The sequence below is a fragment of the Hyperolius riggenbachi genome, chromosome 8, assembly GCF_040937935.1.
Source record: "Hyperolius riggenbachi isolate aHypRig1 chromosome 8, aHypRig1.pri, whole genome shotgun sequence".
Classification (NCBI taxonomy): Eukaryota; Metazoa; Chordata; class Amphibia; order Anura; family Hyperoliidae; genus Hyperolius; species Hyperolius riggenbachi.
Genome location: NC_090653.1, coordinates 208,560,675 through 208,576,552, shown reverse-complemented (window position 1 = coordinate 208,576,552; position 15,878 = coordinate 208,560,675). Strand labels below are relative to the sequence as shown.

The window sequence follows — 15,878 nt, the reverse complement described above, 5'->3', positions numbered from 1 at the left end:
GTGCAAACACTTTGCACCGCTTTGTGAGTCAGGCCCAATGTCCCGCTGCTGCAGAAACCTCTTCCCAAGAAATAGGGCTGTTACTAGCCTTTTTGTCACCCCAGGCAAGGAACCTGTGTTATCTCCCCCATCCAAAAAAAAAAAAGCAAAACAAAAAAATCACACACTATAGAACCCAACCCACCCATATTACTACAGTATTACGTTGCCTACAAAATAAGTTCCGACATGATGGCCTCACAGAACAATTTCAGGTATAATGTCCTTCACATTGCAGGATCAGATTATCAAGCAAGACAGTCTTCATTTCAGAATACCTATTCACAAACATTATGGGATATGCAAATATGTTACCGCCTGTTAAGGTGCGTAGACACGCACTACTTCCGCCAATGACGGGTCCCCCAGACCCTCCCGCTGAGCGGACGTTCTGCCGACAGTAGCACGTGTGTACGCGCTGTCGGCAGACTGATAAGGCCGTTTCTGAACGATCCTCTGATCGGATCATTCAGAAACAGCCTTATCAGTCTGCCGACAGCGCGTACACACGTGCTACTGTCGGCAGAACGTCCGCTCAGCGGGAGGGTCTGGGGGACCCGTCATTGGCGGAAGTAGTGCATGTCTACGCACCTTTAGGAAAGGTAGGTAGGTAGGATTAGATTGTGAGCTCCTCTGAGGACAGTCAGCGAATGACTATGTACTCTGTAAAGTGCTGCAGAAGATGTCAGTGCTATATAAATACATAATAATATTATGTGGTAGGACATCAGACTTTGACTATGGGAGGATTAGACTGTGAGCTCCTATGAGAACAGCGTCATGATTATGTACTCTGTGATGTGCTGTGGTAGATGCCAGGGGTGGGTGGATGCGTGTGTGTATAATAGAGATTTTGTGGGAGAGAGGGACAGATATATGAAAATTAGACTAGAGGGACAGTAATGTGGGAAAGAGAAATGGAGTATGTAAAAAAAGATGGGGGGCATGGTGAGGGAGACAGAAGAAGACATAGAGCATGAGGAAAAGAGAAACAGTTACAGCAGAGATCTCACAGGACTGCAGCCATCTCTGTCCCATTCCGGAAGGACATACTGATGAAACAAGCCATAACATTTGGGAGAGAGGAGATAGCAGGGGAGGAGGGGGGCCTGGGAAGAAGAGACACACACACTATAAGAACAAAAGATAAGGGAGGTCAGAAAGTCCGGCTGGCAATCAATCTAATCTCTGGAGTTTACAACTTACACTGTCCTGTCTCGGCTGCCTTCTATATGTGTTCCAGAGATGCTCCCCGCTGCTCTCTCTTCATTCACCTGTGAAGTCACTGATGACACACTTTGAAATCGCCGCTAAGACAGGGGGCGGGGCGCCACATCTAGCAGGAAGAAGAGCAGTGATGTGTATTGCCTGCAGTACTGGTCATGCTGACCGCTCAGCTGATCCTCTGTCGGGCCAGCCGCTGGTGAGACTAATCACCACAGCCTATCTACTGACCAGGACGCAGGAGGGGACCTTTTTTAGAGAGGGAAAGAGGAAATAAGTCAGCCCTTTCCTCTTTTGCGAGTCAGCCAGCCAGCGGCCCAAAACACAGAGGCAAGAGGCGGCCCGGGGGGAGACCGCCCCCCATCCTCCCGGGCCAGTCCGCCTATGCGCAGGGGTAGTGAAAAGCAATGAGAAAACGCATCTCCAGCTCCACAGGCAAAAAACGGATGTGAAAACGGATAGCCTGAGCTTTCTGATTGGCCCAAAAAAATCCTCCCACTCCTTCCTAATGATAGAGACGTTTTCTGTCAGGGAAAAACCTGAACGGAAACTGATGCAAAACTGATGCACTTTCATCAGTTTGCAGTACGGTGGGTACTTCCCCTAATCTTCCCCGGATCCGGACTGCAGTGTCCGTCCTGCAACTGTGTCTAGTGTGGACCCAGCCTAAGGCCAAATGGGGCCCTAAGCAAAATAGCAGATCTGGGCCCCCCTCCCTCAAGCCACCTCATATCTCTCTCTGTTCCCCCTGTGCCACCTCTTGTCCCCTCTGTTCCACCTCTTGTGCCCGTGTCCCCTCTGTAGTCCCTGTGCCACCTCATAGACCCCGTGTCCCCTCTATTCCCCCTATGCCTCTTACACAACACACAGAGACACTGCCTGCTACATCACACAGCACAGAGACACTGCCTGCCACGCCGTAACTCACAGAGACACTGCCTGACACACTGTAACACAGAGAGACACTGCCTGCCATGCCCAAACCACATAGAGACACTGCCTGCCACACCACAACACACAAAGCTATGTGAAATAATCCAATCATATTTTCAGTGCTCTGAAAGTCATAACTTAGTTTTCTCTACCCCTGGTAATCCATAGGCCTGTGCAATACGTCTGTGGCTAAACAATATAAAACTAGATGCAGTAATCTTCCAGACATAGAATGTGTCCCAGCAGCACAGAACAATACATGTGTAGATACAGTCATTTTCCAAATATAGTATGTGTTCCAGCATCACAGAACAATAGATGTGTAAATTGAGTGCACAAGCAATGAAAGTTACTGAAAAAGGAAGGCAGCATTGTGACAGGGCAGAGTTTGCCTGCTGTCCTTCTCACCATCTTTGCCTGCCAGAGACTAGAGTAGTGTTGTCCGGATCATGAACGATTCGGATCTTTGATCCGAATCTATTTTGTGAGTCGAATCATCCGAATCATCAAAATGAGTCATTCGGATCACAAAGGGGGCGGGGCCAGGAGCGACACGCCCCCTCTCAGCAGGCAGCGGGGTCCTGGAAGCAGAGCAGAGATGGATCGCTCTGTTAAAGGGGAGGCAGACTTGCACAGCCACAGGTAGATGAGAGAGAGGGGACATCGGTGCCACTGCCAGATATGTGTAGAGCACACATACTGGCTGAAATGTGCTGCTCATTATAGGTTGTCTGTTCCGTAGTTGTGCACAGTGAACAAATTGGAAACTTTTGGCACAGCTCAGTAACGTTACAGGCAGCGTGCTGGGCTAGGACAGGGCAGGCACTGTGATTGCTGTGCAATATGATCCCCCTGCACTGCTCTAAACAGCTGCACTTTACTTCTGAGAATGCTTTGGGGAGTGGGAATTGGGAGCATACAGATGAACATATAGGTGAAATATATGTAAAGCATGTGATTGCAGCATGTGGGTAGTGTGTGCAAACAAACATTTCTGCTCGCTGCTCGTCCCCCCTCTCTTCTCTGTCCACTCCCTGCCCTCTGTCCATCTTCTCCCCTTCTCTGTGTGTCCACCCTCCATCCCCTTCTCCTGTCCTGCTAGTCATTTCACCCCCGAATGCTTCCCTTGAAAAATGATCCGAGATTCGGATCAAAGATCCGGATCTTTTCAATGATCCGATTCGAATCATCCGGATCATTGAAAAGATCCGAACTCCGCATCTCTTCCAGAGAGCTGCCTGGGACAGGAGACTGAGAGAGAAGGAGGCGCATAATATGAGACAGAGTCAGAAGGCCCTTTCAGAAGAAGCTGGAGCTGATGGTATGCCTGCTGTGAGCCTGCTCTGGAAATGCCTGCTCACCTCTAATGATTCATGCTGAAGCCCATATATACCTTTGATGAGAGGAGAGAGGGCATACAGTGCAGGGAAACTGCCAGAACAGAGACAGGCAATGCAATGCTGCAGGAAGCATGGGCTGCTTCTGTTAGAGCAGAACCCGGCTCCCTGCTGTTGCCTGGCGACACACAGCCACAGCTCAGCAGCGTCTAAGGGCTAAACTATTAACTGAAGGGGGGGGGGGAGCAGAACTTTAGTAGTTAAAAAAACAAGCAGCTCGGTGACGGACGAACCGTCAGTGCGCAGAAAACGCAGCCGCAATCGACTTCCTGCCTTGGTTGTCGTTGCGCTGCCCAATCAGAATCTCATGTCTGTGGACACCAGGCAGTCCAGCCTGGGGGGTCTCTGCTGTCTTCAGGGGAGTAGTTAGCAGAGTTCTTTTCGTGAAGCCTGTGCCCTGTGACTTGCTAATGAAGCCAGAGGGGTAACACTCAGATGTTAATTAACAAACCAGGAGTCTTTTCAAAGCCAAGGAAGCTAATCCCAGCAGGGGGCAGACTTAGCGGAACCATTCAGCCAGGATAGGGAAACATAGACTTATGATCTTTATGCATGTTTTAGAAGTACCATACATCGGAGAGCTGTGGAAGTTATATCATTCTGCTGGTCCGGATCTTGTGAGTATTTTGATAGTAAATTGGGGCCACTGGCATAACCAGAATTCGGGGGATTCCACTGTTTTTTAACCGGGCATGCAAACATGCCCAAGTTTGGTATCATATGAACTGGCCTAGTCTGAGAAATATGAATATATGATGGTCATGTGTGTGAGGAAAGCGTAAGCCGAGATATGACAAATGTCATATTTGGTGGGCAGAGAGCACCCAGCCAGGGGACTCACCGCCCCTGTCCAACCCCTGGGCTGTACTTGAGGCTCCACCCAAAGGTGGGCATTGTTCAAAAGTGTTTGGAAGGAACCACTCAGGCATTCCTCCATTGTCCATCTTCCTGAACACGGCCACCGTGAGGAAGAAGTGGTGGCCATCTTGCCGGAGCTGAAACAAAGGGCACATGGCTAGCGGCCATCTTGTCTGAATTGAAACAAAGGACATCCTCCATTTTGTTTGGATTTTAAAACTTGCTGAACTTTGAATGTATCTCTGGAACAAAGAACTTTGCAGAACTTGAAACCGTTTTGCTTGGACTTTATGATTCTTCCCACAAAAGGACATATTTCCACAAACCCTAAGTATTTTCTCCCTTTTATTTTTTATACTGGCTATTACTGTTTTAATAATTGTTGATTTTAATAATTGCCTGTATATATTAATTATTTATATTGCTTTCAATAAACCGACGCTATCGTCAGTTGTTGTTCTAGCTACCCTACTATTCAGCACGCACACCACTGAACCAGACCTCTGAAGAGACGTTACTATTGGTTATTTTTGGCTAGACAGAATACAGCATGTTTTAACCGTTTTTATTCGCAGGATCAGTCAGGCAGTCGGGTCCACGGGCCCCTACCCGTGGTGGTGGCAGTTATACCCTGAATTGTGTGTGAGTTGTAATTACCCGTATCTCACAGGCTCCCTTCTGGTTTGTCTGCGGCTAATTCCCAACGGTTCCTGCGCATTGACTGCGACCAGAGTTTGCACGATCCGTGCGCTGACACAGTTTGGAAGGCCATTTGCGGTCTGACCACCAGGGCTCCTGTGACAAGCTCTGTTCTACAACGTTCTCTCCTTCCTCGCACATCCTGCAGCAGGACCACAGGAGCCTTGCTGGTATTACAGTCATGGTGAGGAGCCAGCAGCTAGGATACCAGGGCCATATTACATGCTGATGGGGCCCCTTAGACTTTGACAGGGCCCCAATCAGGTGCTTGGAATGATTAGTGGGATAATCTGGCCCTGGTTGAGATTCAAGAAAAGTACATTATATAGTGACCGGCTGATCACAATTATTTGCTTGTTTTAACATTATTTTGTGAGTGAAAACATGAGGCGATAGAAGCATAAACATTTTTGTCCATCAGCATTTGTACAAGTCACTATTCACACACTCGCGCGCAAGCACACATACACACACACATATGTTTGTAGGTTTTGTGGATGTACGCTCAGAACCGGTTCTAGACATTTTACGAGCCCCCCTCATTGGATTTGGAATGATTACACAGCACCTGAGAATTTACTCTGCTTCATTTAATGTTCTCACATACATGACATGCTGCAGCTCAACACAAAAGCACACTGGCTGGCTGTAAATCATTGACAAACAAACTGCTCACCATCAGCTACTCCATTCCTCCTTAGTCATGATAGCAGTGCCACCTCCTCCCTTCTGCTGTGAAAGGCAAATTAAACACAGCTGCTCTCCTGCCTCCCCCCTCCTCACTTACTGTCAGACTCCTCACACAGCACAACAAGCTGCTTTTCCCCAATGAGGACCTCTTCATCTCACCCTCCTCTCGCTTCTCCCCCTATTCTGACTGCATGCTTTCAGTGTAAACACACAGTAACATGCTGCCCCTGATGCAAATGTTTGCTTCATGAGAGAACCGGCCCTGTATACGTGAATACACGAGTAACCCATGCAGTGTCATAAACAATAATCATACTGTTTTTGATCTATAGGCATGTGGGAACTTACTTGGGTTCAGCTGTTATTTCATCTACTGTATTCTATGGGGAAGAAGAAATCAGCACATCTGCACAGTATTACCTCTGGCACGACAATAAGATACAGGTCAGTATTCATGTGCGTATGTACTGTGGGGCTGCTTTACTGAATTTCTAATTGATATGGACATTTAATCAAAGAAAACCTACAGGGCGGTAAATTAATTTATAAATTAAACTTTTCTTCTTTTCAGGAAGGAAACTCTGTGTTATCTTTCAAGAATTAAATCTTATAGGTTGTTACAGGCTATTATTCTATGTATCTATATATAGCACTGACACCGTCAGCCATAATACAGTAAAAAAAGGGATTTCTTTTAAGTGATACAGAACTCAATTAAACTGCAGTTAATTGTTAGCAGCAGTATATGTGAAGCATTGAGACACATCATAACTGAACATACAGTAATACATAAAGGTAGTACATTTCAATATTAACCATACACTTAATCAGCACTGACAGAACAATTTAATATGCTAATTCTAATTTTAAATAAATCTTGTCCATAACTGACTTATAAATCATTCCTCCTATTTTTTTGTTTTACATATTAAGTAGAAAACCTCTTAATTCCTAATACAAATCATAAAACACCCTTCTATTTTGTAAGCCCTAACCAGCATAATAAAGAAATTCCAGCATATATTTCCAGAATATAAAAGAAACCACAGTCACATATATAAGAGCATTGTCCATTAACCTCTGCTCTGCACGCATATCTTCTCACGTGCAATAATTTTACTACTAAATACCGCAAAATGTGTAGGATTTTAAAATCTGGTGAATAACATTTTTCATTAGAATTTTTTTAGCCTCGTCCTTCAGCTGACAAGCAGCAGGAATATATACCTGTAAATATTGTGTATATCTGCTGCAGTCACATCGGATATATGATTATATTGGTAAATATGTATATCTAAATATTTCTAATGCCTCTGATCACATAACTCATTTCTAATTAACAAAGTTATATCCAATTAAATATTACACAGAAAGAAGATAATCCCTCCCTACTCAGATAAAACCTTCCTACTCGGATAAAAAATGATTACTCTTTATTTTCTACAACAAAAATATGTTTAAAGTCACGTACAGATATATAACAACCACCACTCCCTAACCAAATGTGCACATACAACACTTTTAAAAACACTCTACATTGTGCAGAGAGATAGTTCTACTGTACATTGCATGTTTTCCAATGTTGCTTGATGCTGCTCCTATATGCACCACTGCTTGTGAAAAAGTGCTAACTCTTGCTTTTAAATGTGTTTATCTTGCTGATGCTTTCCAATACCATCTCTGAAAGGAACTCAGTAGTAGGATCATAAAGGTGTGATGACTGATACGATGCGATGCATACAGTGCAACATACAGTCCAAAGACTTATGCTTGCACCACAACCATTGACCGTTATTTTGATGGAAATCATTGTGGAAATCCCATTGAAATAAAGCTGAATTGCATTATGATGCGAATAGATTGTCTGTTGAGCAAAGGACGTAATGAGAAAGGACCCTGATGGTGCTTTCACAGTGGAGCAGTGCGGTGTGGTATTTTTACCGCACCCCACCGCAGTCCAAAGAAAGTTCATACCGGCATGGTGCGGCGCGATACGATGGAAGTGACGTTTTTCGCCGAATCCCGATGCAAGGACAGATCTAAGTTACCCCGTGGATCTGCGGCAACCTGTGGTGATGTGCAGCAGACTGGAAGTCATATAAGTCTATGGCAACTTAGGGAGTTTAAAAAAATGTACATGGTGGCGTTGCGGCGTGCATGCACGGAAGCATATTTTTACATGTACTTCTGTATTTCTGAAACAGGAAGTGAGCACAAGTGAGCGTCACTTCCTGTTTGGCTGTCAGCCATATGGGGATTACCGTGTATTAACACAGTAATCTTCGAAGGCCTGTTTCTGGTAGTGCCGCCAATCCACGGTCTGAAACCGACCTGAGGCTCCATCTGAGCATCCTTTTAATGCTTCTATCCGATACCTTCCCCCTCCTGCAACATTAACCAGTTTAGAGGGCATTCATGGAACCACTGCAGCTGCAGGTAGCATGCTCTACAGCTATGGGCTACAGGCTGCGGTTGGAAGACTAGGTAAATATACATTTTTTTTCTTCTCTAAGGTGTACTACACCTTCTCTATAAACACCCTGTTTTAAGTACATATAAAACACACCCAGTTCACAGGCAAGTCTAAAATAATGTACAGTGTATGATTAGCTTAACAGAAAACTTTTAGATAGAAGTGTCAATGAATTGCTGAAGGTGTTCAAAAGTATCATTAAGAAAGGCTTCCATCTTGTGCTACTAATTACAGTACTCCTGAAGCAAGCTGGGAGATACTGGTAACTCTCATGGGAAAAAAATTTCAAACAGAGTATACAGACTACTGCTACCAAGGGTATAAAGAAGAGTAATTCCAACCTGTCTGAGTTTTGGAAATCCTTGTAGGACCACTGTTGCAGAAATTTCTAAAACTTAAAATATATAGATAGGAATATGAATAAAATGTACACTTGTTCCAAAATAAAATCCACTATATGTTTTTCCTATGTAGCTGTTAGTTATGGTACTTAGTACTATAACGTACTTATAACAACCCAATAGCCCATCCAGCTCACTATGTTACATGCAAGGAGCCAGGCTGGTCACTTCCAAGGAAGCATAGAAAGCTGAATGGGCGGTTTGGTTTGGAAGTCCCATCCAACCCGCCCTTCCCGCTCTGTATGCTCTGGGGTGGTGACATCAGCACGGCTCCAGGATGGTGAATATGGCATGTTTGCAGGGTAAGGCTGGGTTAACACTACACTGCAAATGCAGTGGATGTGGAAATGGTGCATTAAGCACATGTGCTCAGGATTCACTGACCCCAGTCATACCTGCCATTTCCGTCTGCTGCGTTTGCGTCACCACCCAAACGCTTACCCGTTCCACGGGGTTTACACCGCTTTTCTCGTCATGCCATCCCCGCTCGTCTGGTAACCAGGAAGCATAGGGTTTCCTGTTAGTTTGTAAAAATAAATAAAAAAATAAATGTGAATCCTACCTAGCAACAGGGAGGATTCTCATTGGTCCACATGAACCAATGAGAATTTTCGCTGTTGCAGGAGGAGTTCCATTGTTTTTTTTTAAATGTAACAGGATGCTTCCTGGTTACTGGGACCAGCGGTATCGGGGAAGCCATGATTTCATACAGAACGGATTGCAGTTTTCGTGTGGTGGAAAGCCTAGCGGGAATGAACACGTCTGTTCCCATAGGCTTGCATTGCTTCCAATTCAAGTTTGCGGTCAGCATTTTGCGTTGCGTCTGTGGAAAAATGCAGCAGGTTGACATTTTGCATTTGCAGTCCAGAGAGCACGTCATGCAGTTGCGTTCCGTTTGACAGCGAAAATGCATGCTATTAGTAACATAGGATGCACTTACCATGTGATTTTGCGTGTCATTGTGTTGCGGTAAATGCAGAGTTCCCCCCTGCAGTGTGAACGGGCCCTTAGGGGGGGAGGTGAAGGATAGACTGGTGGGGGCAGTCAGCACACTTGCAGTTTAGGGCACCAGAACTTCTGTGCCTATAGGCCCCCCAGATGTAAATCTGTCCCTGGTAGGCCGGGTCATACTGAGATTCTGGCTGGCATCCTTTGAGGGAGGTAATGAAGCTGCAGAAAACTACATATAGGATAAGAGTATTATATAAGTACATGTTTTCTTTACATTTAACAACTGCACTACTTGAATGAATGCCTGGAAGCTTGGTTAACTAATGTCAGTTTTCAATGTCTAACAGAGTAAATCAAGCAAGTTGAAGCAAATTCCTATTTGTGCCTTTTGGGATTTCAGCATCAGGTAAGCCAAGCATCAATTTTACATACAAATAAATGTTTCTGTACCGTGTTAGCCAAACAATATACGTAGGTAGAAAAAAACAAAAAGGCAGTTTTTTTCCTGTTTCTCCTATATAGATTCTATTCCTATATGAATCTATACAGGAAAAAAACTGCGCACAAGAATGAATCATCACCGCTTTAAAATTAATGAGGGTAAAATGGACACACCAGTGGGCCAACACTTCTGTGAACCAGGACACAGCATGCAAGATCTAAAAGTACTTATTCTTAAGGGTAACTTCAAAAATGAACAAGCAAGAAAGATTTCTGAGTACAAATTTATGAAAATGTTCAAGACATTAACAGAAGGTTTAAATTGTGGAATAGGATTCATGACTCCTTATGTAACATGATTGACTTGGCTTCACTATCTTCAGAAACCTGCTAGATTTCATGTTTGCTTGCATAAGCTCACTGGCTCCAGCCTGCTGATCACCTGACATCTAACTGCTAAACAGAAACCAGTACAACTGCCATCTTCATGTTTGCTATTTTCCTGCATCAGTGTTTTACTACAGCTAACATCTAGAAATATGCCTGAAGAAGGGGACTAGATCCCAGAAAGCTTGCATTATTTAACTTTATCAGTTAGCCATTAAAAGGTATTACTTTTACAAGACTTTGTTTTTTTCTACCTACATACATACAAATAAAGATTTTTGAATATCAGCTTGATGAACAATAACCAATGATGATGAGCAGGGGCATATCTGTGTAATATAAAGCCTATAGCAAACACTGAAATCGCCCTCCCCCCCAAGTCAGAGCCCCCTTCCCCCTCTAAAAACAGCATCCTTTCTTGCATACACATTAAGAGGCTTAGCTATGGGTGGGCAAGGGGGGACAGATGTCCCCGGGTGCAGCAATGTGAGGGCGCTCAGCACAGCTACTGCACCCCCACACACGTGAGAGGCAGCTTGCTGGCTGCCTGAAGTGCCCCTGCTTCTCTCCCTCCCTCTGCAGAGGAGTGCAGAAACGTTACAGCAACAGAAAAAGCGGGCACATGAGTCTATATAAACAGGAGCAAATCTGGCTTTATAAGTAGGAAGGGGGGCACAATTGGCTATCTAAAGGGGGGCACATCTGGCTATTTAAAGAGGGCACATCTGGCTATCTAAATGGGGAAGGGGGCACCACTATCTATGGAAGAAGGGGGCACACGCGGCTATCTAAACAGAATCTGTCAATCTGTTTCCACCCATGGCCACGCCCACATTATGATGCGTGTCCACGCCCATTTTGTCCAGGTGTGGGGGGGGGGGATTGTCTTTGTCCCCAGGTGCTGAAAACCATAGCTATGCCTCTGTACACGTTATGGTTGCCTACTTCTTTGGAAATATCCCTTCGTATTCCCTCTCTGTTCTCTTTTCTATATCCTCTATAATAAAACCCTGTCCCTGCGTTTGCCTCCTGTCTCTGTGTAGCGTTGTCCGTGCTTCTTGCTACTGCGCATGTGCGCAGCACGGACCCAGAGACAGGAGGCCGGGGACGGAGCCAGGGGGTCAAGCGGGCAGCGTGTGAGTGAGCAGCCGGGTGTGCGGCGTGTGAGCGGGCGGATGTGCGGCGGGTGAGCGGGGCGGGCGCGCATGCGGCGGGTGGTGGGCGCAAACACACGCGCACCCAGAAACACAGACCTAGAGCCTGTTTTTAAAGCGGCTTAGGTCTACTAGTATAAATTAAGTAGCCATGTTCCCCAGATAACAGAATTAATCTGATCTGAGGTCTGAGTGACGGGAAGGCATGGGAGCAGGGAGGACGGCGCAGCACAGGTGCAGGCATGGAGCCCATTGTGCTGTTGCATGCAAGGCTTGAGCCATGCCTTCACCCCTCTAGATATACCTCTGATGATGAGCAGGGGTTAATTTGCATCAGTGCAGTAGAGCAGAGGTGTCACAGGACCTGCCCCCGCGCTTGCTAAGATTGGTCCAGTACAATGTTACAAGGGGAGGCATGCGTGAGTGTGTGGCTTGCTATAAATATAGCAATACTTATGCTATAAGTATAGCATCTTGACATTTCCTACAGTGATTGTATGGATTCATGGGCTCCTTAGGCCAGCTACTGGATTAATGGGGATGGTGAATGTGCTGAGCTGCACTAACATATGGGGGAGGGGGAAGTTTTGTCCCCCTCTCATCTTCGCAGTGCCATTTTTCAAGGCTGGCACCTTCACTCATCTGGCTCTTCCTGGCCTCTGAGGTATATGAATCTCTCTTCCTCTCATCTCTCTTGTTTCCTCAGTGGGTGGATGCATAGTTGAGCTAATCACATTCCTGTACAAAGACCTTAGTGAAATATGAAATATCATGTCTTATATGTATGAAATCCATTCACTGTCTGTACCACAATTAAGCCTAAGGAATGACACTGTATGCAGTCTGTATCTCCCACACTCCTCATTTTATCCACTACGATCTTTAGGATACATCATATACATTCTCAACCTTAAGTGAAAGTGTTAGCATTGTAAATACGTTTTTCAATTTGTGCCCTTCTATGCAACCCATTATGTTTTGTTCTCTCTCTGTAAGAGAAAGTGATGTGAGCTACAATAGGTGGAGAAGGGGTGATCTACTGTTGTTTTCTATTGTGATTTTCCAGTAACTTCTAAGATTACTGTATTTTTCTCTCTTTCAATAGAACCTTTTCGTTAGTTAATTTGTATAGAAAGAAGAGTATTCATGTAAAAACAAAAACAAGAGGAAACAAACCTTTTGTTTTAGTACATCGTGCATTGCAGTCTGTTTGTGCTTTTAGTTTTTCAATGTTTTCATTTATAGATGCAAGTAACACATAAAAAACCCACCACAAAATAAATACAAAATATACCTTAGTTGTGAATTACATTTCAAATTCTGCATCTATTTCAAGCAAAGGATCAATAGTGCATTATAATAAAAAAAATATAATCTTTAATATTCCTCCTCCTGATTTGTTCAATCTAAACTCTGTGACCATATGCACTTCTGCATGCCAGAGGTCTCTGTCAATCACAGCTTCTTTCAGCTGTTGCATAGGCATGTTCATAGCTTCACATAGGCTGTCTATCCATCTTAGCCTCTGTTGTCTTCTTTATTTGCCCTACATTTTTCCAAGCATCAAGGATTTTTCCAAAGAATCCAGTCTTTTGATTAGATTTCATGAAATCCAATTGCACTGAAGTAAGATGTAAGCAGTTTTTAAGGGGTAATTTGCCAAGATAAAATGGAAAAGCACCAAACAACCAATTATAATAAGCCCTCCTGGATGTGCTTAGGATAAACAACATCTAATCGTTACAACATTAGAAAGAAATAACTATTCTAAAGAAAAATAACTATTCTAAATCAGCACCAGCCTAGATCATGTTTCAAATTCATGTGTCTTTATTGTAAATTCCACAATACACAGCATATTAAAAACCATTAAATAACTCAAATAGGAGAAGGGTGGGGCCAGTAATTATACCTGATTATGATAAATAATATTTAAGTAAGGTCAACATGATCCAAAAATTGCCATAAGAATATTAATTATATTAAAAAACAGGCACCATTGCAAATAATTGAAAGGAGGGGAACAAGTGGATAAGGGTGACTAGTATAACCACAATAACAATAGATCAGAAACAAACAAAATACAAATTTAGTGTTTCATATCCTAGTAATCTTATGCATAAAACATAACTTTTAATGGCAATGCCAATAAATAGGCATACATATATATAGCATAAAAAATTCTTAATACACATTGGTCTTTCCCTCACCTACACATTACCCACATGCCTTTCCCTGCTCTGAACTCCTGCTCCTGATGCTCTGGGGACAAAACACAAGCAGCAAACTCCAGGGACGCAAGTTGCTGCAGCCCAGTTTGCCGGACTACCCGAATTCTGCACAAGCAGCTCAGTTCCCCGGGGCCACAGGCAGCAGAGCTGCTTCAGCATGGACACACAATTACCACCATAACTGGCAGTTATGTGCCTCCATGTTCTGTTCTTCTCTCCCCAGCTTCAGCTTGCTGACTCCTGGGGCACACGTCATGCTGTAGCCTGCAGCTTATTTCCTCACTCCCTGATATCCAGCTTCAGCCCGTAGATTACCGCTTCCCAGGGGCGTTTCTAGCCATTTTGTCACTCCGACCGAGAAAACCTGTGGCGTCCCCCCCCCCCCAGATTATCATGTAACTAGTGCTGTGCAGTGCTTCCCTGCCTCTGCATCTCCCGAGTCTGTCCTCTTCTCTGCAAACAATAAGTTATGATGGAAAATGTGTTTACATAGCAGCGGCGGCCGACGGGTGGCCGCAGCTGTGCCTGGTGACATGTACAGCGCCCCAAGCGGCTGCTTGTAGTGCCTGCTGCCGCTTCCAGCGCTCGGAGAACACTTCGTACTGCAGCCCGCAGCTTACCTCCTCACTCCGATATCCAGGTTCAGCCCGCAGATTATCACTTCCAGCACTCAGGGACACTTTGTACTGCAGCCTGCAGCTTACCTCCTCACTCCCTGATATCCAGCTTCAGCCCGCAGATTATCACTTCCAGCACTCAGGGACACTTTGTACTTCAGCCTGCACCTTACCTCCTCACTCCCTGACATCCAGCTTCAGCCCGCAGATTATCACTTCCAGCACTCAGGGACACTTTGTACTGCAGCCCGCAGTTTACCTCCTCACTCCCTGACATCCAGCTTCAGCCTGCAGATTATCACTTCCAGCACTCAGGGACACTTTGTACTGCAGCCTGCAGCTTACCTCCTCACTCCCTGATATCCAGCTTCAGCCTGCAGATTATCACTTCCAGCACTCAGGAAAACTTTGTACTGCAGGCCACATCTTACCTCCTCACTCCCTGATATCCAGCTTCAGCCTGCAGATTATCACTTCCAGCACTCAGGGACACTTTGTACTGCAGCCTGCAGCTTACCTCCTCACTCCCTGATATCCAGCTTCAGCCCGCAGATTATCACTTCCAGCACTCAGGGACACTTTGTACTGCAGCCTGCAGCTTACCTCCTCACTCCCTGATATCCAGCTTCAGCCCGCAGATTATCACTTCCAGCACTCAGGGACACTTTGTACTGCAGCCCGCATTAGTGTTGGGCGAACACCTGGATGTTCAGGTTCGCGAACGTTCGCCGAACATGGCCGCGATGTTCGGGTGTTCGCGCCAAACTCCGAACATAATGGAAGTCAATGGGGACCCGAACTTTTGTGCTTTGTAAAGCTTCCTTACATGCTACATACCCCAAATTTGCAGGGTATGTGCACCTTGGGAGTGGGTACAAGAGGAAAAAAAATATTTGAAAAAGAGCTTATAGTTTTTGAGAAAATTGATTGTAAAGTTTCAAAGGAAAAACTGTCTTTTAAATGCAGAAAATGTCATTTTTCTTTGCACAGGTAACATGCTTTTTGTCGCCATGCAGTCATAAATGTAATACAGATAAGAGGTTCCAGGAAAAGGGACCGGTAACGCTAACCCAGCAGCAGCACACGTGATGGAACAGGAGGAGGGTGGCGCAGGAGGAGAAGGCCACACTTTGAGACACAACAACCCAGGCCTTGCATGAGGACAAGAAGCGTGCGGATAGCAATGCATTTTGCCGCCATGCAGTCATAAATGTAATACAGATAAGCGGTTCCGTAAAAAGGGACCGGCAACGCTAACCCAGCAGCAGCACACGTGATGGAACAGGAGGAGGCGCAGGAGGAGAAAGCCACGCTTTGAGGCGCAACAACCCAGACCTTGCATGAGGACAAGAAGCGTGCGGATAGCAATGCATTTTGCCGCCA

At 45.1% G+C, this 15,878-nt stretch overlaps 1 protein-coding gene across 1 annotated transcript in view; it reads left to right on the top strand.

Moving 5' to 3' along the window:
• ADGRD2 (adhesion G protein-coupled receptor D2) overlaps nt 1–15,878 on the top strand; it is a 463,372-nt gene that overhangs the window by 67,280 nt on the left and 380,214 nt on the right. Inside the window, exons 9-10 of the mRNA XM_068247950.1 lie at nt 6,173–6,284; nt 10,013–10,071. Of these exons, the coding sequence (XP_068104051.1) occupies nt 6,173–6,284; nt 10,013–10,071 (171 nt within the window). The remainder of the gene's footprint in view (nt 1–6,172; nt 6,285–10,012; nt 10,072–15,878) is intronic.